The sequence below is a fragment of the Lagopus muta genome, chromosome 24, assembly GCF_023343835.1.
Source record: "Lagopus muta isolate bLagMut1 chromosome 24, bLagMut1 primary, whole genome shotgun sequence".
NCBI classification, from domain to species: domain Eukaryota; kingdom Metazoa; phylum Chordata; class Aves; order Galliformes; family Phasianidae; genus Lagopus; species Lagopus muta.
This window is the reverse complement of record NC_064456.1, coordinates 2501676-2525522: the sequence shown is the minus strand read 5'-3', so window position 1 is coordinate 2525522 and position 23847 is coordinate 2501676. Positions and strand designations below refer to the sequence as shown.

The 23847-nt window shown below is 45.0% G+C and overlaps 2 protein-coding genes across 6 annotated transcripts; one reads left to right on the top strand and one right to left on the bottom strand.

Moving 5' to 3' along the window:
- Positions 1-228: 228 nt before the first annotated feature.
- On the bottom strand, positions 229-13058 carry DYRK3 (dual specificity tyrosine phosphorylation regulated kinase 3). 3 transcript variants are annotated; one of them, XM_048926111.1, is made up of 3 exons: positions 12916-13058; positions 12005-12120; positions 230-8515 (listed from the first exon to the last, which is right to left on the bottom strand). In XM_048926111.1, exons 1-3 carry the CDS (start codon positions 12953-12955, stop codon positions 6944-6946), a joined length of 1728 nt encoding a protein of 575 aa, XP_048782068.1. In that variant the 5' UTR covers positions 12956-13058; the 3' UTR covers positions 230-6943. The 3 variants fall into 3 exon arrangements, with proteins under 3 accessions (XP_048782069.1, XP_048782068.1, XP_048782066.1); XM_048926109.1 differs by having other exon boundaries at positions 12005-12116; XM_048926112.1 differs by lacking the exons at positions 12005-12120; positions 12916-13058 and adding an exon at positions 9700-9967 and having other exon boundaries at positions 229-8515.
- A 132-nt stretch (positions 13059-13190) lies between these two features.
- EIF2D (eukaryotic translation initiation factor 2D) lies at positions 13191-23327 on the top strand. 3 transcript variants are annotated; one of them, XM_048926106.1, is made up of 15 exons: positions 13661-13792; positions 13986-14176; positions 14792-14875; positions 16950-17040; positions 17692-17799; positions 18138-18427; positions 18614-18731; positions 19149-19194; positions 19866-19969; positions 20837-20995; positions 21086-21205; positions 21312-21407; positions 21905-22025; positions 22152-22326; positions 22425-23327. In XM_048926106.1, exons 1-15 carry the CDS (start codon positions 13737-13739, stop codon positions 22493-22495), a joined length of 1830 nt encoding a protein of 609 aa, XP_048782063.1. In that variant the 5' UTR covers positions 13661-13736; the 3' UTR covers positions 22496-23327. The 3 variants fall into 3 exon arrangements, with proteins under 3 accessions (XP_048782065.1, XP_048782063.1, XP_048782064.1); XM_048926107.1 differs by having other exon boundaries at positions 13662-13792; positions 21116-21205; XM_048926108.1 differs by lacking the exons at positions 22152-22326; positions 22425-23327 and having other exon boundaries at positions 13191-13792; positions 21828-21941.
- The last annotated feature ends 520 nt before the right edge of the window (positions 23328-23847 follow it).

Below are 23847 nucleotides of genomic sequence, written 5' to 3'. Positions count from 1 at the left end.
AAAAATGAATCATCGAGGAATATTTGTTCAGCTTTGTGCCAGCCTCGTGCATTTCCCATCACACTGGGATGTGTCAAAGGGTCACGTGTGGTCCTGCAAGTGCTAAAGGGAGGGCTGGAAATAGTTATGGCACTGCATGTGATCGCAGCAGGGGGAAGGAAAAAAGCTGAGCAGGAAGTCTTGTCCCTCTCTCACCCCCTTGCCAACGTATTGATGCTCCTAAAGCAGCACCATTGCCTCACACAGCAAGAAATGAGATGATGAGGGACATAAAGCCCCCAGGATCCTGCAGCACTTCCCAGCAAAGGAGCAGAAACTGCAGCATCCCAGTTTATGTGCATCCAAAGGAGACCAGAGGAACATGCAGGCAGCACACTGCTGTGGGCACAGCTGGGGCAGGAGGTCCCCTGGGTGCTCAGCCCCAGCACAGCTCTGCAGGATGAGCTGGCAGCACAGGGACAGAGCGGTGCCAAAGGCTTGCAATGCACTGAGCTCTGCACAGGGCAACAGCAACGAAGGGAATTGTGAAGGGATATACAGGGGATATTCAGCTTATGGCTCAGAGATTTATGCTCATACCAGAAAAACCATCTCTGCTCGCCTGCCCACATTTATTTTGTGCTTCAATTCAAGAGAGGAAACTTCTGGTGTGAATTCCCTGCATGACCTCTCCTCTCTGATGCCTTCACAGCTGGCTGCTCAGCGCTCCAGCACCGCTTCATTTCTGCCATCCGTCACCAGCGCCTCCCGGAGCAGCAATGCCAGCACTATCAGCACTGCTGTCACCCAGCACTGAACAGAGATATTAAAGACATCACTTCAGTGCAGGGCCCTGGGCTGTGCAGATACGGGTGAGGACCTTTGAACATCCGTAGTGGCACTGAGGGAAACTTGTGTTCTTCCTTCTCATCCTATAGCTGTGCAGGAGGACCAGTGCGAGCCTGCAGCTCAGCCATGCAGAGCACAGCCAGTGGGAATCCTTTCCTCTGAGCTCTTTTCTTTCTCAGCTCTCCCAGCCCCTCCACTTGCAAAGCCAAATTTCAGAGCTTCTAGAGGAATGCAAACCCCTACAAGGTGCTGCTCCACAGTCAAGGCTGGGGCTGAGGCTTCGGCGTCTTCAGAAAGCTCTTCTCAGCAGCAGGGCATGGCAGGCTCCACCGAGTGCATTTCAGCCCCACAGACAGAGCAAAACTGAAACACGCCATGGGAATGGCTCACAGAACCCAAATTGTGAGAGGAGAGGGAGAAACGGCTGCACTCAGGTGATGGGGAAGGAAGGAACCTTCAGAGCAATTGTGCTTCTGAGCATCCACACACGTGGTTGTCCTGAGAAGTGTTTGCAGAGCCTTTTGGGGCAGATCTGACAAGAGGAAAGAAAACAATCCCAGCACAGCCCACCATCCATTCATCTTCTGTGCAGAGGACGACTCCGTTTATAAAAAGGATAAGATGAATCACATGGAGAGCAGCACTGGCTCTGATGCTTCTAGAAAACCTAATTATGGGCAAAACTGCAGCCCAAGCAATCCCAAGGCATGGGCCAAACCCTCCTGTGAGCAGTGTGTGTGTGAAGGGCTGAGAGCCACTCCAGAGGACTGCCAGTACTGCAGCCCTATGGGAGCACACAGCCCAGAGCCTACAGCCTGCATTTACATCCATGTATCCACACATAAAGAGACTCAGAGAACACCCAGTGTCTGTATGTACACCCTCTGTTACTATACCAGCTCTTGTTTCATCAAACATTCACCCACACTAAAAGAAGGGAAAAACCTCATTCTGCTGCCTGCAAAGTGGCTCTGCATGTAATGTACATCACTTAACCACGCAGGTCGTAACTACAGACCTTTTTATTGCAGGATGATTTCACCTCCCAACTATTCCGATATCCACTGGTGTGCAGGACGTTTCCCATTTATAGGTTTCTAATAAAAGCAAATCTTCCTTAAGTGGCTGCTGCTGGATTTCTCAGCGCAGCCCGGGGATAAGCAGGATTCTGAGCCTTAAAAAGAACACTGGGCTAAATAAGAAAGTGATGACCAACCAATGTTATGGCAAAACTGCGGGATGTTCTAATTACAGCACGTTTGTCACATCAGAGAGCTCCATCAGCACAGAGACACTGAAATCACCACGTAGGGTCCAAAAACCTCCTGCCCATCTCTGCTTCGACACGAAGGGCAGCACCTGGCCACACAAACAACAGCAGCACTTTGCACTCACTGGAAGCAATCCATACTAGATTAAAACCAAGCTCTTCTTTCAGGAATTCACAGTCTGATGCTAAAGAAAATTATGCATTTATTTTCTTTTAAAAACGAACTGAAGTACAACATTAGGAAATATCTGCCCGTCACATTGAGATACAGAGCTTGAGACCGACTTCAAGTGTTCCTTCACAGGGTTATGTTCACATGCACCTTAAGTGTTTCCTACATTTCCACCTCACAGTATTTACAATAAAGAAGGCTAACCTGTAAATTCCTCACACGCACCGACATTTAGTGTGGACAGCTGCAAAGTATAAGAAACCCTGAATAGTAAATTCATTGCACCAAGACAAATGTAGGCTGGTCAAATAATAAGGCACAGTACTATGGATAGGGAACACGGGTTGTTCCTGCAGGGCTGAGGTCTGTGCTCCCTCTGAACACAGCAATGCTCACCCATGCAAGACTGCTCTGATGACCCCAAGGTCTAAAACGTGACAGTGGGAGCTGAGAACAAAGTGGTGGTGGAGCTTCTGAACACTCGAGAGCTCTTTTATGCAAAGTGGGAAGTGTAGACATTTCCCCAAACCCTTATCAAGTTAAAAAAAAATAAAAGAATAATCATCAAGTGGTATCTGTGATATACATCAGATATAAAAACCATCATGTCCAGTTTCAGACATGCTGGGTACCCACAGCTCCTAGTGCTCGACGCATGGAAAAGCTGCAAGCTCTTTTAATTAAGGAAAAGTCTTTCACTGTGGCTTGCTTTCCATCCCAGCTGGGTATCACACAGAAGCACTGCAGATCTTCCCATGTTATTTTGGCTCTTCGCTTCCATACCAGCATTAAACTTTGGCAGGCAGGGGATTTGTGTCAATCATTTCAGCCCAGATCTGAGTGCACAATCAGCCTTTCGCTTATGTGGATAGGATTAGTAAGACATTGCTGAGATCATCATGTGTACATTTCACAGCCAAAACAGCTATCAGTGTTTTAAAAAAACAAAATAGAGCTGCAGTCTGCGGTGAACATCCCTTTAGAAAGGACCCGAGGTTTATTTCAGAGGTAGATTCAAAGATGACCATTGCAAAGAACCTCTACTGCGAAATTCCAACAGCTTCCAACAGCACGGAAGCCCTCACAGCTATTGTAAACAATGATAGACTGCATAATGCACCTCAAACCTTACAGAGGGGTTTGTTCTGAGCTCTGAGCTTACCAGGCAAGCACAACTCCTGTTCAGACAGGACAGACTGGGCAGCAAACCCTAGCAAAGAGCACATTGGAGGCAGAGTGTGCGCTGCCTGCCCTTGATGAGCCCAAACCAGCCTGCTTTGGGGGCTGCAGCACTGCATCCCACAGTGACCACATCACTGCCCCACTGAGTTCAAACAGAAACAAGTTTCTCCTTGCAACTGAGACAGCTGCGTAGTATTTGGACCCCAGCGTAAAAGCAATGCATATCTGGCAGATGCTCGTGCCTTGTCATTTGTTTTGTATTACAAATACTGCTAAAACAAACAGCTAAAAATGCAGACAGCAAACAGCGTGTTACTTCTGACACAAAGAGTAATGATAACGAGCAGTCAAACAGAAGGAACACCGTAAGGAACACTGAAAAACAAGTCTGGATGACTTCATTACAATTCCTAGAAACGTGATGCCTGTTTTGTCAGAATCCCAAGCAATTGACATCTGTGGCATGCTAACTTCCTAACATGACTGAGGGTGCAGGGGAACCTCACGAGTGCTGACAAAACAAAGAGGTTCCACAAAAACAAACACTGTCTTGTTCATCTATTTAGATGAGTTCAGCCCTGTATCACTTCAGCATCCTAACCAGTATCACAAGTAACAAAAGTGATGCACTCCTGACAACCTCAGATCTCACTATAGTGCTCGGCTGCCCAAAAAGCAAATGTGAATTTGAGCTTCCACATCATCTCACTCAAGACTGACACTGCAAACACATCCGTGGTTGATAAACAACACTGTTAACAACACAGCCTGTGTTCCAGCCCTGTGAGCACGGCTGGGTGTGATTCCCATAGGAACCCACCACGAGTTCAACAAGGGAAGTGTTTGTAGGGATGAGAACTCAGCTCTCCCAAGACACAGGATTCATTATCTCCCTTGAAGGGCTCTCCCACTTTGGGCACACCGTGCCACACTCTTCCTAGAAAGCAAATACTGCGTAAGAAAATGGGGCTTAGTAAATAAACACAGAGCTGTGCTCTCTGGGTTATGTAGAACCTTTTTTCAATACGGTAGAAATCTTCCAAAGTTGCTTCTTTTTCCTTCTCATCTGCTGTGGCCACATCGATCAGAGCCTCAAATTAGCAAGATAGTTAACTGTGTGATTTTAAAATACAGGAATAGTCCCAGGTAAATGAGGCTGATTCTTAAACATGCACAGCTCACAGAGAGCACCTTGCCTGGTCAGGTCAAGGCAAACACATTTTTGAAGGAAAAAGCCAATGTTTTTGCCAGCTAATGACTCCATTTGTAGTTTCACAGCTGTGACATGAGAAGTTACCTCGTCATAACCAGAAGTCCCAGGAGAATAATCATTCCACTTTGGGTATTGCAGAGATGAAAAGTGTTCTACTGCCAAGCCACTGGTCGCTGCTCCTGAAAAAAGGGTATTCCATCTTCTCCTTGCACAGCTCCTAACACAAACTCTCTGTCTTCCTGGCTCCAAACACTACCACCACTGTACAGTCTTTCTATAGAAAGTGCTCCTTTTCTACACATCTTTCTTACCAAGCTACTGCTCCTCAAAAGGTTCCCCTTCTTCCTCACCCAGCTGGTTTAAAAGACAAAAATATATATACATATAGTTAAAAATGCAAATAGGAAAGTCAGAGGAGGAAATAGGATGTTCCTGGCTTTGAGAAATGTGTCACATCTATTAGAGACGCTGCTAAAATTGGTGGTGTTGTTCCACCACATCCCCCCAAAATCCGTTTCCCTGGTTGTACTTTCTAACAAAACAGTGCTCAGCTCTGCCAAACAAAAACACCACTCACACCTTATTATGAAGTGAACCACAAACAACACATGCACTGGTGTTGCTCGTGGCCACGTGGATAAAAGCTAGACTTCACTGTTTTAATAGCATCACTGAACTGAGTGCATTTACCCTCATAAAACACAAGTCAGCAAAGCTCCTGTGTGAGAATCTCTGCTTAAAGAACAGTTGTGGGAAGCCTGGGGCTTTGGCTCTGACTCTTTGGCCTTTCCATCCAGCTTTTGAGCAGTGCTGTAATTAGAGCAGGGCGAAGCTGAAAGCACAGCCCCATCTTCTCAGAAGGCAACTCTGCTATTGAACATGTGGTCACCTTATCTTACAAATCACCCTGAGCCTTTTTTTTTGTTTGTTTGTAGAACAAGTCTCCTTGTTTCAGTACTAAAAACTTGCTGCAGAGAAACTCATTAAATTTAAAACCCTCTCTTCATAAAGGCTCTAAATTGTGTTTAAAATTGCATTCAGGAACCTGGCAGGAGATCAGATGTTTTTGTAAATGGACCCATGCCATGTGGCTCCAAGAGCTGAGAACCAGAACAAGTTGTGCTGCTGTCGTTACAGGTCACACCATCACCCCGTGTTCTTGGAAGATAAAGAAATGAGAAGCTTACACATCTCAGGCATGCAGAAACACCTCGCACAGACCCGAAGGAATGCGATTAGAATTAAAATAATTCATCTCATAACGCAGCTTGATTTGGATCTATGAGTTTTTGCATCTTATCAGTCCTTCCTGAGACTACATTGAGATTTTGGAGAGCTGTTCTATTTATTAGGCCTGTTCCACACATGTTTTATTATATCCTATGCCTTGAGAACTTTTACTTGCCTGATCAGGGTGGCATGCTTTAGATTTCCATGGAATTTAATGGAATTCACTCCACACACAACAACAAAACCAAACCAACCAAGAGCTCACATCAATGAGCAAACACACACACACACACACCTGGGAGAACTTATAAATCTGAGCTCCAAGAAACATGTAATGCAATCATCAGCCCCAAACAAAGCAGCCCAGGCCTGCAATGGATTCCTTCTGCTCCTTGAGCTTCCCTGTCAGCCTTCCACAGACTGTTAAGGGAAATAGCACATGTGCAGGAATTACATCTATCTACACCTCCTGTGTTCCATGGTGTCCCTGGAAAAAAAGAATTAAAATCAGACTACAAAATGTCAACACCACATTTGTTGGTGTTTCTACCCAAAGGTATTTCTTAAAATTCTTAGAAGAGGGAAAAGCAGCACAGAGGAATCCAATCCTTCAGACATAAGTTAGTGAGTTCTTAATGCATTACACCAATAATGCATTTGTGCTTGTGACAACAGATGTAAAAACTCTCCCTAGAATACAATTAAAAAAAAAAAAGTTAATTTGGGGATTAACTGAAAATACACATCATAAATCAATTTCCCTTGCTGTCTTAAGCAAAATAATCTCCTAACCTGTCTTGATAAGAAATAGTTTGGTTTGCAAAACAGCATTATTAAATAGCATAGCAGCCAAACTGCCACGTTACCCATCAGATGAGCTGACCTACCCAGGATGCCACACGCACCACGCTGCGAGAGAAACAGTTTGATAAAAGTTAGGCCTTTAAGTGTTTAAATCCATTAAAAACCTCTGCCTTTAACTTCCTTTGACGTTATTAACAAATAATTAAAATAAAAAGTACGTATTCTGGCAATATGTCATTTGCTACTAGCTGACCAGCTTTGGCAGCACAGTACATAAAGGTATACTGCCATTGGCGTCGGATGTTAAGTTAGCCCTCAGCTTGTTTGCTACCCCAACCACAGGAGGCAACTTGGAACCAATTCCTGTGAAGGAACTCGTGTAGCTAGAAATCCTTTTACTGGAGGCTTTATCAGTGCTGGGTGGTTTGGGGGTTCGTTTACAAATCCAGGGGTGCCTTAAAGCTTGACTTGGAGTCATGCGCACAGCAGGATCCCAGCTGAGACATTCCTTTAGGAACTCTATGAACAAGGGATCGTCGCAGCCTTTCAGTGCTGTCACCCAGTCCTTGTTCCCTGGAGCCCCTCGCACTTTTCCCCTGCGCGATCGGCTCCCGTTGAGGGTCACTCTTCCATCTGCATGTGTCGTCACAGTGCAGTAGCGAGGATGACCCTTGGAGTTGATAAAGTTCTTGGCTCGCTTGGATTGATCCAAAAGCTTCTGAGGGGGCATGCCAAGAAGCTCCATCATACAAGCCAACTGGTCTCCCTCGTCCTCTCCAGGAAAAAGAGGGTATCCAGTCAACAGCTCCACCAGAATACAGCCAAAACTCCACATGTCTATGGGCATCCCGTAGCGACTGCCTAGAATTACCTCCGGTGCTCGATAAAATCGAGACTGAATGTACGTGTAGACTCTTTGGTGCTCAAAACAGCTGGACCCAAAATCTATAACCTTGATTCCACTCCTCCCTTGCTGTTTGAGGAGGATATTTTCCGGCTTCAAGTCACAGTGTATGATTTTGTTTCTATAGAGAGCATCCAAGCACTGCAGTATAGAGTGAGCAAACTTGCGCACCAGCTGGATGCTGAAGCCCTGGAACTTGTTTCTTTTTATCAGCTCGTACAAGTTCATACTCAAGAGTTCAAAGGTCATACAGATGTGGTTCCGAAAGGTGAAGCTTTCCAGCATGTGAATAACGTTCATACTGCCAGTTTTATCCTGCTTCTTCAGGTGCTCCAGGATCCGGATTTCTTCTGCTGCTTGCCGATGGAATCTCTTTTCATTACGAACCATCTTTAAGGCTAAATGCTGGTGGAGTTTGTGATCGTAGACTTTAGCAACTTGTCCAAAACTGCCCTTGCCGATGATTTTGAGCACTTCATAGCGGTAAGCGAGATGGTCGTGGGGCACATGAATGTAGCTGCCTTGGTCATCATCATAACCTCCGTTGTTGGGTCCACCAATCACTCCTTGCCTCTTCTTTGCAGCTGGACCCACAAAGTAAATCTCAGAGAAGTTAAATATCTCTTGCTGCTCATATGCAGATAATTGATGCTTGTACTGTTTGACAGCTTGCTCTGGAGCCTGGGAAACGGCCTTGTGGGCTTTTGAGGAACTGCTGCCACCTTTAGAAGTGCTTAAGCTCTCTATGCTTTTATCTTTTGTGAGGGAAGGAAGAGATCTTTCTGAACAAGTAATTCCTGCAGACTGAAGGGTACTGCTCCTCCTGTTCCCAGAGTCCTCAAACAATTGTTCCACTTTGACCTGGCTCCCACTCAGAGGGTGATCCTTCATTGCAAGTTTGTTGCTACAAACCTACAGACAGAAACACAATAAAAAGATCAAACAAAGCTTACTTTTAAGAATGAAATCAGTATCACAAATAAAAACAGTAACACCAGCACGTTTTGCATTTCCACTGGGAACAAATATAGAATGCTGCACTTACTACCTAAGCTAACTCAAGTTAAAGTGTAGTTACAGAAGGGAAACAAACGAGAATGCAACTTAGTGAAACAAGCACATGCACAAATGCGTTTTTAAGCCCATGCAGGGTAAAACCCTAGAGAGTCCAACATTCAAACAAGGACACAATACCTATCTCCAGCAGCATGCACACAGTCAGCAAACAGCCAGGGGAACGGCTATGTTTAGCTTTAAACACGGGTGCAGCAAACACAACCAATGACAGATGCAATCTGCACCTGTCTGAAACAAGCAGCACGACATGGATGTGCAGGGAAGTGCTGGCAGCACTGCAAGGACAAGCGTGCCACAGAGACAAAGAGGCAACAGCAAATGATGTCAGGCTGGTGTAGCCAAGCTGAACAGAAAGCAAAAGGATGACAGCAGGACAAGATGGATCTTCTGTATATAAAGTTTCTCATACGTATAAACATTTGGTTTTGTGTTTATTCTTTTTTAAAGGGGAAAAACACATCATAACCACAGTCCCTCTGGAATCGCAATAGCTGAATAACTACGAGAAAACAGACTTGGAAGTCCTTCACAATCAAGAATATCTTTTATTCTCTGGCAGCAGCCTGTAACCACTGCCACTTACTGCCATATGTTAAAATACTTGCATCAGAAATAGCAAATAAGAACGAGAAGAAGCTTCAAGTTTGACATTTTCAAACAAGTAAGTGCTGAGCTCCCTGGAATTCAGACCACGATTCGCACAGCAGTTATTCCCCCCTTCTCCCCACTGATGCTCCATGCTGACAGACAGCAAAGAGGTGTTGTTTTATCCCACACAACATGGAAGAAGCCGAGACTGGAGTAGCAACATCTGTTTTCCATTCCGTCCTTTAATCTAAAAATAAAGATTTGAGACACATGCCAAACCCAATCCCCGAAAACTGAAATAGCTGCACAGGAATCACACAAAAATATAAATAAACCTGCAGAGCCATAGCAATAAAACCAAATTCCTTTTTAGTTACACAAAATCTAACATCCCAGCACAGCCCATAAATAAAAGAAGTGAACGTTCTCACCAAAAGCAAGCTACATCTCTTCAAAGCCTGCGTGTTTTGCTCAGAAGCCCAAAAGATGGGCATTTCCTGCAGCAGTTGCTTTCAGAGGAAGGCTGGTGAGGCCACTGCATGCATCCTACTGAGTTCCAGTGCCCACAGCCCTATCAGCCCCAACCCTCGGTGCTCTGTGAGAGGCACGCCTTGCCAGAAGGTCTGGAGTGAGAAAAGCAAAGCCCAGCCCTGGTAGTTTCGAATGAACGCCTTTTTCTTGGAGCCTGGCTGAACCTCTGAGATAAGGAAGGCGTATTTCCAGAGCCAGCAAAAACACCATTCAGTGCAGCACACAAAACCAGCATGCTTACAAACAAACAAGATAAAGCACCAAAGCTCAACAAACCCCGTTCCATCTAAAAGCGCTGTTTGCAGCAAATACTGCTTCTAACTTCCTCAATAAACAAAGAATTCACGACCGTATTTCTACCACAATCATTTCTTACAGAAGAAATGATGGTTCTGGAGCCCAAACCAGGCTCAGCATCCCCCAAGTATCACAGAATCATAGAATGGCTTGAGTTGAAAAGGGCCATGACGATCATTTTGTTTCAACCCCCTGCTATGTGCACCACCAGACCACATCCAGCCTGGCAGCAGCAAGGGCTGAGTTCTCATTCTCAGGTGACTGCCACAACCCTTTGCCACAGGACAGCAGGATACACACACAGCTCCATCTGACTTGAAGTCAGATGACTTCTGGGCAACACCAGCTTTCCTTCAGCAGCTTGCTCTTATGAATCCCAGTATTCCTTTGTCCTTGATAAAATATGCTGCTGTTAGAAGCCAGGAAATTACAGTGACAACACAACTGGCACTGCATTAAAGACTCTCACATCCTTCTCACTTCAGATGAAGTTTTATAAGTAAACACTCAAGCCAGTTCCTACACAATTCTCTTCTCCAAAGTGCATCGGTTATTTCCACAAACGGAATCAAACCCATCTATTCTCAAAGCAGAAATATTTATGTTCTCTGATATAGCTGGAGATGAAAAGGACCAACAGCTGCACGTAGCAGGCATCCTCAGCTCTCACGTAACTTTACATCACAACGCAAAAATCTTGGAAAGCAAGAAACCAAGCATCACTGAAATCCATACGCTTCTCCTTTAAAGCTGAGCATCACAGTCCTCAGCCCTGCACACTTCAGCATGCAAGATATCATTGAGATTGTATTTATTTTTTTTTATATTTAGGAGTGAAACTAGGCCATTTTACAGCCCTTAATTTTGCCTTAAAAAGCTCTCAGCTGTGATGGACAACATACAAACGAAGGATGAGTTGCACCATGCAAACAAAACATTCATACAATTACATTTGCGCTTCACTGGATGGTTCCAGCCTATTGATTTCTGATTAGTTATGAGCAGTTGTAGTGACACTAAGACTGAAACACTGCATTTAGGTGTTCTCATCTGCCCCCCTCCCTCCAAAATTTACTGCTCACCAAATCTCTGTATTGCCTCTGCTTTCTCAATGCAGCCAAGAAGGGAAACCTGTGCTACTGTATTTGCTCAGTGAATGGCAAAGACCAAATTAATTACTGATATCTGTTTGAATAACTTGACACCAGGTGATGATTTTCAAACACACCTTGTTCAGTGAAAAGTTTATTTTCTATTTTTTAGATAGTGGGATTTTGTTGTTGTTGTTGCTTAAGCACAAGCTCCTTTAGTTTTGCCACAATTCAACGAGAGACAAAACAAATCTAAGAACCACGCAAAGGTCAGATCACTGTGCAGATGAACACAACTACCACTGCTCAGTTGAGACAATGTGAGGAAAGACTGCATAACTCCACATCTGCTTAGGAAACACAGTGCTTATAAAGAAAACACCTTTACACCTTCAGCCCATGCGGAGCTATTTTGCTAGCACACAAAGCAGCAGATAATGCCTGAGTTTTCAGAGAAGAAAGACTTCTAGAAGAAGTTTGAAGACATAAACCTACACTGAAGCCTTGGGATTGTCTTGAAGAAAACTAAAATGGAAACGCGCAACACCTAAAGCAAAAGGTGTGTGGACTTATGCACTGATCAGCACATTAGTTGACACAGCAGAACGCCTGAACCATCTGTAGAATAAATTGTTGGATTAAAATACAAGCTGAGGGCAATAACACAGGACTTCTGACACCGTCTGGTGATTTTACATTGTACAAAACAACAAATTGCTCTTGTGCTTACTAAAAGCAACATCCCACCTTTTGCCTTTACTTTCTATAACGAGACACACAGCCACACAACACCACGTGAAAAATTCAAAGTACTCACGTTAGATCTCCCGAGGGAAGGCAGTCCTGAGGGGCTGTGCTCTTCATTTGCAGACTCTTGGTACCTAAGCTGATCTATCCTCATATAGGAGTCATATAACCCGTCTCCAAACCTGGCTGGAAATGTTCCATACAGTTATTGACAATTCACATTGCTACGTATGGAGGCAAACGATCGGGTGTAACTCATGAATCATAGAATTGGGTTGAAGAGGACCATAGTGCTCATCCAGTTCCAACCCCCTGCTATATGCAGGGTTGCCAACCAGCAGACCAGGCTGCTCAGAACCACAGCCAGCCTGGCCTTGCATGCCTCCAGGGATGGGGCAACCACAGCCTCCTTGGGAGGTTCTCATATAATTAGTAAACAATCTTTAACTACGCCATTCAGAGTGTTATAACACCAGAGTATAACGCTGCTTAAGAAGCTTAGTTTGATACTTTTGCTTTAATTTAGAGATTCTCCTTTTTTTAATCGATGCTTGCAATGCAAATATACCCTCCAGGAACAGGAGGCAGCGCGTTCCCCTCCCTGCATTAAGCAGATAATCCCAAAGTGGCCTCATCGCGAGCAGCAATGCAAACGGAGCACACGCCTTGATCGGACTAGCTGGGAAGTAGGTTACCCCGTACAAACGATACGGGGGAATTAAAGCCGGCGGATTTGCCGCGAGGAAAATAAAAAATAAAAAAATTTTAAAAATAAATGTAAAAGAGGTCGCGTTGTTTGCTCAGCAGCCGAGAAATACTCGGAGAGAAAAGGAGCGCTCAGCGCGCACCGCAAGCACGGGACGCCCATACCCGCAGCTCCCCGGCTCCGCCCGCCCGCCCGCAGCCCGCATTGTTCCGCCGACCCCCGCGGGTCCCGCCCGGTGCCGAGGGGCCGCTCCCTCCGCTTCTCTCCCGTCTCACCTGCACCGAGCGGAGCCTCCGGCTTCCTGCCCAGCAGCATGGTGGCGGGGGGAGGCGGCCCCCATCCCCCGTCTCGCCGCCGCCGCCGCCCCGCACCTCCGGCCTCGCCGCCGCCGTCCAGCGCTGCCGCGGCGGGCAGCCAGGCTGCGGCCGCCCGCAACTGCCGGGCCGCGGCGGGGCCGCCCGTTGCCAGGGGAACGCGCCCCCGCCCGCCGCCTGAACGCGCATGCGCACTGCGAGCTGGGCGGGGCACGGAGCGCCGCGCTTTCCGAAGGACCCGGGTTCGAGGCCGGCCTGGGGAACATCGAGCGGCCGTTTTCTCTCTGCGCACAGCCGGCTCCTCTGCCATCCTAAAGTGCTCCGCTCCGCTCTCTGAGAGCCGCATCATAGCCCGGGGCCGCCCTGACCTCGCTTTCTTTTTCTGCAAACTCAGCGGTTGTTGCATTAAAACAACACGCTTTCGACCCGAGTGGCAAAAAGGGGTTGCATTATTGTGTTACGAGCGGAAAGAAAACCGTGCGGCATCCCGTGCGTCGCTCAGTGCTGTCAGAACCCCCCGCACGCCGGCGATGCTGAAATGAGCCCCGCTCCCACGACGGCGCTGCTGCGGCTCGGCAGGGGTTTATTTCCCGCGTGTGTGAAGCGATCGGCAGCCACAAAAGCACTAAGAACAAAGAAATCTCAATCTTAGGACAAAGCCCGGCGGCTCAAACTTTCCCTTTTTCCTCGGGCCGGCCCGGCCGGGCGGGTTGTTTCCGCCCGGACTCGTTGAGCAGCGCACGGCGCCATGGCGGCCGCCGGGGGCTGAGGGCAGAGCCGCCATGTTCTGCAAGGCGTTCCGAGTCAGGGCCAGCACCGCCATCAAGGGATCCGAGCGGTGAGTGCCGGTGTGCGGGCGGTGCGGGGCAGGAGGGCAGAGATGCGGGGTAGGAGCGAGGAGGACGTCTGGTTTCTTCCCAGCGCCCTCACAACTTGTGGGGGTTTGCCCTGCGAGCCATCATCGCTAGTGGAAATGTGAGAGTCTCGTAGCCACCGAAACACTGATGGCGGAATTGCTTTTATCGTTACAGGAAAAAGCTGCGAGCTGATGTTGCGGCTGCTTTTCCCAGTCTGAGCGCTGAGCGGTTGGTGGAGTTGATTCCAAACAAGGATGAGCTGAATGTCATCAAGATATACACTCACAAAGGGGAGGCTGGCACTGTGTACACGAATAGCAGGAACCCGATCCTGTTTGAGATTGAAAAAGCTCTGTATCCCACAGGTATGGGCAGCGCAGTGGAGGAATCCGCCCTGTTCACTCAATACAAACCTGGATTTCCCCCCCTTGCTTGTGTTTAAGTGCTTACACCTCTCCCATTGCACCTCATCTGCACACTTTATTGTGTTTATTCTGCTGGCATCGGTGTGAAATCCAGTGAGATTCTTGCAGAATGGAGGCTCTGAGAGGTTAGGAACCAGGAAACAATTCAGCCACAGCTTTGCATCCTCACCTCTCATCCTTCTGTTGTTCACTTGGTATCAGCAAGTATCGCATCCACATCCAGGCAGCCCTGGAATTAGCTAACAAGCTGCTCTGATAGATAACTCTGTGTCTTTGTTTTATCCCTATCCAGAAATTCTTCCCTGTTGGAGTAGCAGATCAGCTCAAAGTGCCCATGAGTTACAGAAGATAATCCAAGGGATCATCTTTATAGTAATTCACAGAATCGTGAATTAAATAGCTGTTTTTTTTCTCTATTTTCTAATGACTGTAGGGTTGTTCTGACCTTGCAGACCTTGCAGTTAGCATGGTCCTGTTTAGTCTTCAAGATGGTAAGAAGCAGCAGCTAGCTTTTTTTAATGATACCTCTTCAAATTTTCTTCTGTTTTGGCACAGTGTATACTTTGTGGGTCTACCCAGATCTTCTCCCTGCTTTTTCAACATGGCCCCCTGTGCTACAGAAGCTAGCAGGAGGAGCAGGTAAGAGGATCAGAACTTTGTCACATCCCATTGCAGATAGGATTTGCCTTCAGGGATTTTTGGTGATATTATTTCCCAGTGGGACCTGAAACAGTGAGAAAGTATAAAGAATACTAAGGCACAAAGTAATTCACCTTGATCTCCTGAAACGGAAAATAAATCAGTAGCAGATAAGTTTGTGAATGAACCAAAGTAGGTTAAGCTGTTTAAATGCAGTAATCTGTTCCATTTGAGAGTCTGGGATTTGGAAATGCCTCTTCAGGGTGTAAAGTTGATCAGTGACTGTGAACTGGGACACTGAAAAGCCTGTGTCACTGCTCTGTGGGGTTTTTTTAGCTTTCCTTGGGCAGCTGACTCCATCTGCTGCCACTCTGCGTCCTGTCAGTTCAGAGGTGAGCTTGCTTATCCTATGGAGAGTGAGTTTGTACTGGAACCTACAGTTTTAATCACTGTCAGGTAAACTGTGGATTGCAGATGAGGTTGGATTTGAATTGCTGGAGTACTGGCTCTACCAGCTACTTACAGATCGAGACTAACAAGAAATGAATCTATTTTCTGGCATCTGCTTTGGATGCAGTTCAGATGCGTAAGAGTCAGGCCTTATAAACCTGAAACAGCAGAACTGTTCAACCAGAAAAAGATTGAATTCCAGCCATTGCAGCTTTAATCTATAAATGGAAGTGTACGTGTAGAAATAGATGTCTTTTTTCCATTACACACTGTCTAGAGAAGCAGACAAGTCGCTCTGTTCACTCTGCTCTTGGGGAAATAAAGTGTATAAGTGCGTAGCTATGATAAACATCTGAGCAAGCTTTGTTGTTGGCTTGTAGTGACCTAGTTTCTGGGGGAAAAAAGTCTTGTTAACAGGAGAAGAACATTGATGAAAGAGGGCTGCAGGTCATTCATCTCCCATGGCAACCAGGCTACTGCTGGGTATGATCCAAAGATAAGAAACTGGCCATGGAGACAATGGCCAGCAAAGGCAGAAAGCAAAGATTGAGCCCTGTCATAGAAATGGGAGGAAAGGCGTGAGACTGTCCAGACTGCAGACACAGAGGGATGGAGCAGACTTGAGGAAGCAATCAGTTACAAAGAGAAGGAAGGCAGTGCTATTCATGGCATCTGTGCCTTGAATTCGAAGGCCTCACTGCCTGCCCTGGTTATTTACACCATGCACACAGCTGGTTACCTTGTCACTTTAAGATTTTTGCATGATTTCTGTCCCTGGAGATGTGGAGCCTTGCCTGCAATTGCAGAGTTCAGTCTGGGTTTGCTGAAAGTGAATGGGAGGAAGAATATTGCTGGCCTCTCAGCATGCAGGTTGAATCTAAGATGCTGAGAGAAAAGTGAGATCAATGTATGGAGCACAGGTCAGTCCATGGAACTGCAAGGTCTGGACAACTACAGCTGCTATGAGGGAGAGTAGATGATTTTAATATAATTTAATGAAGACATGATGCCACACATGAGGCACGGAACACATTTTTACTCATGTGCTAGTCTGTTCATCCCAGGCATGGAAAGCAGAACAAATCACACAGCAAGGTCCACTTGTTTCTGTCCAGATTAGCAAGGAGTGGTGAAGGCAACTTCCTCCTGCTGAGAAGAGCTCACAACTGAGTGCAGCTGCTGTCAGGTCTGGGTGGTTGGGTCATCAGTGGCAAATTTTAGCAAAGAGAGAGCTCTGCCTTGGGGCAGGGCAGAATAAATGGGTGGTTTTTTTTGCATGTATGTTCTCATTCCTTTCTTTTTCCTTGTCATCAATGCTATCTAGGCTGAGAACTTATTCCTATTTGTTAGAAGATTACCTTCTTTGTGCCTGACAAGGCAGGGGACTGAGCACGTATAGCTCTTCTGCTGTGCTTTAGGATGTGCACACCAAATTGAATCCCCTATTCCACGGGGTGATAGCAAGAAGTGCTAACTTACTAGGGGAAACAGACAACGATATTTTCTCTGGCATGTACTCAGCGATTAGCAGGCTGTGTTTTTTTGCTGAGTAACAGAAGGGGTGGGGGTGGAGGAGGTCGTGGCTGAATCTTTCATTGAGAAATGGATGCTTTGTTGTCCTCAGATCTGATGCTGCCAGGGGTTGTAGTGCCATCTTCTGGCTTTCCACAAGTAGAGCGAGGCACGCTGTGTGCTGTCACCCTCCTGGGAAACAGGTACAGAGCACTCCTTATTCCCATCTCTTCTTAGAAACTAACACTGAAAGGAAAACTGCTTTTAACGTGGAAACTCTGGGGCTTTTGGGGGAATAGAAGCAGAATTATTCTCACGCATTTGATGGACTGTGGACCTGAACAGTGGAAAGTTCAGCACAAAAAAAATGCAGTTACATTTCTGGGTTGGGATGTGTTTGAGCTCAGGTGGAAAGCCACACAAATTTGTTCTCTTGGAGCTGAGACCTGGTGGATTTCTTTCAAAACAGCAGTTTCTACATAAGATTATAATCTACACAGCTGTCTTCTTGTCTGCATGAAGGCTCAGAAAGAGGGAACAGCATTAAAGCTGTATTTCTCTCCCTCCACCCAGGTCTCTTTTTAGCAGTGCCTGTGCTCCTTGTGCTTTCTTAAAAGGAGGAATGCATCATTGCCCACCTGTCACTGCAGTAGCACAACTGCACACATCCTTGGGATTCTTTGAAAGATCTTACATACCAGAGAGAAGGGACAAAACCCAAAAATGCCTGCGTGGCTTTAAAGAACAAGGACATTGTAAAACAATCCCAGTATATCACAGGAGCAGTGTTCTTTTGTTCAAGTAGCACAGTTGTGTTTGTGGTGTCCTGCTGTAATGTTGCTGTGTTTCCCCAGAGCTCCTGTAGCAGTTGCAGCTGCTGCTATGTCCACCACAGAGATGCTGGCTGCTGGAATGAAAGGCAAGGGCTTTGCTGTGTTGCATACTTACATGGATCATCTCTGGTGAGTGTATCTGCAGGCATTTTGTAGAACATGTGACGAGTCTTACTAAAATCAAAGCTGTGTCCCAGTAAGTTGGATCATTCATTGTTTGGATACAGCTGAGATGTGACCTCTGTTAAGGCTTCAGCTGTGCTACCTGTGTTTGATGACCACACTTTTCTGACAGAAGCAGTTCTCTGTCCTGAGGTCTGTCCAATAGACGTGGAAATAAATCTTATAGTTCAAGATCCATATGACTCCCCATGCCTTTTATCTGGGAACATTTATGAGTATTACCGTCCTACGGGTTTCCAAGCATTAAACAGAAAGCTGCATAATGCTTTTTCTTCCTTTTTTAGGGAATATGGTGACAAATCTTGTCCTCCTACCTTAGCTCCCTTGGTAGCAGATCCTGCTGAAAAGGAGAATGCTGAAAATGAGGAAGAGGTGGAGGGGAAAAAGCCTGGCAGCAGGTTCTCCACTGACACACCACAGCATGTGAACATTGGTGATTTGAGCCTGAAGGAGCAAAATAGTTGTGCAGTAGTGATGGGAAAGGAGGAACTCAATGAGAACAGAGCTGCAGAACCAGCTGAGGATGGTAGCACAGGGGCTCAGCAGGATGCAGAGGACAGCAGGACACCACAAGGTACTTCTGCATGCAAATGGATCCAAACCCAGCAGCTTTTGTTTGCTGAAGCTGGTACCCATGATCTAGGTTACTGTGCATCCTAGACAGCACAGAGTACAGGATAGAGTTCTGTGGGCTGAAGCTGAGCATTGTGTTATAAAGGAGAGGCTGCTCACTGCATACTTGTCCTTTTCTTCCCTACAGAGCAAATGGATGCATTATTTAATCAGTGCTTTTTTCATGCTTTAAAATGCAAAGTGAAGAAGTCAGACCTCCCTCTGCTCACCAGCACATTTCTACGCAGCCATATGTTCTCATGCTGGTATGTGGTAAGAAGAGTCTTTGGGGTTGCAAGAAAGAGTGGAATATTTAGAACAGAATATTTGGGCTGAGGTTTTTGTTTCAAAAGTAAAATCCAGTCCTTATTTCTAAGGTTACCTAAGAATATGCTTCTTACATCAAGGTGTTTGTATGATTGAAACCAGGATATGCATTTAATAGCTAACTTGAATTGACTAACGATTGTTAGTTAGGATTTCTTGATCACTTAAGTGGCTCTTTGCTTCCCTATGGGAGCATCAGTGCTAGTTGAACTCATCATGTTCTGTCTGGTAGTTTGTTTGAAGTAATTCTGTGTGGAGCTCATATTTTTGCTGTTAAGATAATTTCAAGTAGGAAGCTTTACAAAGAGATGAGGAGTACCTAAAACTGAAGAACTGCTTTTAAAAATCCATTATAGCCCTGCTGGACAGCAGCTGGATATAAAGAAGTCAAGCTATAAGAAGGTGAGATTTTCCTGGTTATTCTTCTTTTTTTTCCTTTATTGAAAAGGAAAAAGGTTACTTGAAATAAGTAGGAAGAGATAAAAAATGTTGAAGCATTAATAAAACAGAAAAATCCTGTAAGCTGTTCCTGAAAGCCAGGTTCTTTTACTCAGCTCTCTGCTCCTGAGAGCTCAAGGGAAGAAAATTATTGTCCAGAAAGCATGAGCACTTCTTTGAACCTATCTAATGCTGTCTGGCATTTGTACTGTGATAGCTGTTAAAGGCTCTGATCTTGTTGGACACTGCAGTTTCTTGCAAGGAGGGATCATTCCTTTTCTGAAGCTATTAATGAACAAAGATGAAAAGAGTGGAGATGACAGGCAAGGCCAAAGCCTGTTGCCAAAGATGTCACGGCAATCCATGTGACACAGTGTGATTTGGCCAAGGTCACAGAGCAAACAGGTGGCAGACCTACAAAAGGAACACTTGCTAATTCTGTTTTAGGGCATGATGGAGGCACGCACTATTCTTTAGTGATTGCTGTGGTTGGAGAAGCAAAGTGCTGGGTTTCCTCCCCCCCAGCCCCACCAAAAATAAGTTCTTCTGATTTAGCAAGTAATTTTTGGGCAGTCAGAAATACAAAGAGGGATTTAAAATGCTCATCTCCACTTTTGTGATGGTTGTTTTCTCAGTTTTCTAAATTCCTGCAAAGTATGCAGCAGCAGAAGATCTTACAAGTGAAGGAGCTGACCAAGGGCGTGGAAAGCATTGTGGAGGTGGACTGGAAGCATCCAGAGTATGTAGAATATTGTGGTCTTTGAAAGAGGTGACAGCCCTTGAAAAGAAGGAGCAGAATCATCTGTCTCCATTTGTTACCTATTATAACCTTTGTTAGCAGTCACTAAAAAGCACATTCCTTTGACAGTGAGTCTTGATAACTTGTATGGGGCTTTTTTTAGTGGGAAGGGAAGAAAGCTTTATATCCATCAGGCGTTTTTCTAGCTATTTAACACTGAGTCTCATGGTCTGACTGCCTTATGCCTTTCCCATTTAAGCAGGGCTCCCAGTCCCATCTATCTGCTGGGACAATTCTTTGTTCAGCTTTGAAGTGAACTTATCTGTCTGAAAAATAACCCCAGTGAGAAGATGACACTGCTGCAGCACAAATGCCCATGAAACTACAGCCTTAAAACGTCACACAGGATCAAATCAGCCACTTTGTCAGATCAGCAGCCAGTTATAACCTTAAGAACTGTTTCACCTTACACACTGATTCACACAAATACCTCTTTAATTGCTTATTACCTGATTATCAGCTCTTTTTAAGGATTAATAGTTATATCCAGAACCAGATTCCTTCCTCTTGCATATCAGCACAGTAAGCTCTCTCTTGGAATTTCCCATTGGGTCTGAGTTCTGCTGTTATGTAACATCTCCTTGGCAACTGATGGGCTGGGGAATATTTTGGTAGATGCAAGCATATCTTCTGCATTTGGAAAGAAGCAGAATTTGACTTTTTGCATTAACTTTCATCATCCTCAACCTTGTCATTAGGAGGCACAGTTACACTCAAGCTCAGCTTACTTGCAAGCACAGAAACTGATATTACAGATTTCAACCTCTTATTTCCACCAAATAACATTGGGGTTTTTTTTCCCCCCAGCATTAAAGCATTTGCAGTACCTGAAGGATTTTCTTCAGCCTCTGCTGCCCAAGACAGCAAGAGTGAAGACAGGGAACAAGTATACCGTGCTCCTGAAATCATTCCTCTGTATGGGGTCTCAGCAAAGATGGTGCCACTCTTTCAGGACTCTGGACACAGGTGAGCACTGGAAAAATGCACTAAAATCAATTGTTGGGCTAAGAGATAGGCTAACAAACTTGTGTTGCTGCCATTTTGTTTGCTTTGAAGGGGAAGCAATCAAGTTTTCTTTCTGTTTAGAAAAGGAAGCATCCTCTCAAGCAGCGAGGTGAGAAACATCATCATTAACTACGTGAAGACTAACGAGTTGGTTGATGAAACAAACAAGAAGTGAGTATACAAAAAAAAAGCTGTCCTACCTTGCTTCCACAGGAGATGCTGAATATGAAACAAGAAGTGAATTTGTTTTCTCCTAATGCATGTTTTTCTTTTACAGCTTTGTGAAAGTAAATGCCATTCTGTGTGACTGCCTGCTGGATAAATCAGAGCAAGATGAAATCTCACACCTGAAGTGGGATGACCTTGTGAGCAGGTGACTGTTTTTCCATTGTGATAATTCTGTGTGATACTGAAACACATTATGTCAAGTTTATCACAAGGTCAAAGCCCTGTGTCATTGGAGTTACTGGAGTTGTAACTTCCTCCTGGTGATACAGAAAACATCCAGAGACCTTCACTTCAATCCTACCTCATTCTTCACCATTTAACCACCATCTGTCAGTAACTGATGTTGCTTTCTGGTTTTGTTGACATGCTAACTATCAGGAAAAGATGTCTAAACAGGCACTGCCTGATTCTCTGTACCATCTGTAAATACATATCTGTGAAGCTATTGTTTGCAGCAGATAGGTGAACATGCCCTCTTTAGGCAGTAGTAGTCCTCCTGCTCTTATGTTCAAGCTCTTTCTTGGCCGTGCAGTTCTAAACTAATGGTCTCAAAAACCTGTGATAGGCTGCAGCAGAAGAAACACAGTTCACATCAGTCCTGCTGTGCTGTGTAGACCAAGTGGATCTATAAACTTTGTTCAGGTGCCTCGAGCGTCTGCAGCCCTTACACCAGGTGACATTTTGTGGACAAGAACCTATTGTGAGGAAAGGAAACATTGAGCCCATTGACATAACCACTGCACAGAGGTCGTCAAACAAGAAGGTAAGAAGAGAGACAAAAAGGTGGGATATGAACGAGTCCTGATTCTGAGGGCAGCTTGCTTTTCTGGGATGAATGGGGTGCAATGTATTAATGCTGACAGTCTGCAATCGTTGCTGGAACCTTCAGGTGACAATCATCAAGAACCTCGAGCTGTATGGTTTAGACCCCCAGTGTGTGGCCAATATTCTACAACAGAAAGTTCAGGCCAGCACCACCATCACCCCAGTGCCTGGAGCAAAAGACAGAGTTCAGGTCCAGATCCAAGGCAACCAAGTCCATCATCTGGCCAAGATGCTGCTAGGTAAGTCTGTTCTGGACCAGGGCTTGGACTAGTTATAGCAAGATACAGATTCTAGTTAGTAATTTGTTACCTAAAATGAACTCTTCTTTATGTTGCAGAAGAATACCAACTACCTCGGAAATACATCCAAGGCCTTGAGAAGGCTCCAAAGCTCGGCCGGAAAAAGTAGGAGAAAAATCTATTGTAAGAATTAATCAGCTCTCATTATTTATAGAAACGTCCTGCCAACAGATCAAGGTTGTGTACAGGCCTTATTCATTCAAAGCCCTGCATTTCTACATGGGCTGGGATTATCCCAAATAATAATGTTGCTCTAAGTGATCGTTTTTCATAAGAATAAAAAGCTGGAAAAAAAATAATAATAGCTTTATCCTTTTCCATATATTTTCCAATATATGGGCATCCCATTTTTTTTTTGCTATAGAACCTCACAGCCAGCCTGAGATTCTTACTTACCACCTTTGGAACCAAAGCACTGTGATAGCACCTCATCCAGAATGTTCCAGGACATTGTGCCATAGAGCATTTATATCACATAAAAAAGCATTTGGCTTAGATGCCATCCCTGTAAACACTTCCAGGTATTGATATGAAGACATTCCAGGGTGCAGAGCAAACTCTTACTTGCATGTATAACGTTAACTGCAGCTTATGAGAGGTAGTAGCTCTGTCAAAGCCATCTAAATACAAGAGACAAATTAATACTAATAAATACTAAAGACAATGAATGGAACACTTGGATTCTCAGAAGTAGATGCTCTGTGCTGCTTTCGTTGAAGTTTAGGCTTCACATTCAGTTCTGGAAGGACTCCCATATTTTGCCTTTAGACTCAAGGCAAGAAAATGCCATAAGAGGGCGCCAGAAAAATAAGTCAGAGATTTAATTATTTTAATTAGTGACAGTTTTATTGTCGTTGTCTTTTACACTGTCTGCATATGAATAAGTAGTTTCAGAACCTTCAAAAAAAAAAAAAAGCTGGGTGTGAGACATTTTTTAAAAATGCCATAGAATTCCTAAGGAGTAATAAAAATAAATTACAGCATCGCAAAAAATGCATTTCACTTTGCCATAGAAGCTTTGCTTGTTCTGTTCTATACACATTATTTTACATGTTTTACAAGAGCCAGGAGAAATAAAGTCACGCAAACAAGGCAGAGACAACACAACCAAAGGCACTGCCAACAGTACTCAGCGTAAGGAAGGGGCCCAATATGCCTGTCCTGGACACAACTGACTGCTGGGAAGCTGAGTTTCAATATCTACCACTTCCAATGCCCCACATCTTTAAAAAGAAAGAAAGAAAGAAAGAAAAAAAACCCTCCTCTTTGCAGGAGGTTTTCAGCAGCATTCACAGTAATTGCATAAGAAGCCATGCCTTCTACAGAATGTCAAAGACATGCTGGGTTCCAGGAAGGGAAGGGGAGATGGTCACCAGAACTCGAGTAGAAGACAACAGCAACCAGGAAAAATAATAGCAATCTTTTTGAAACTTATAGCCAGAAAGATAAGGGATTTGAAAG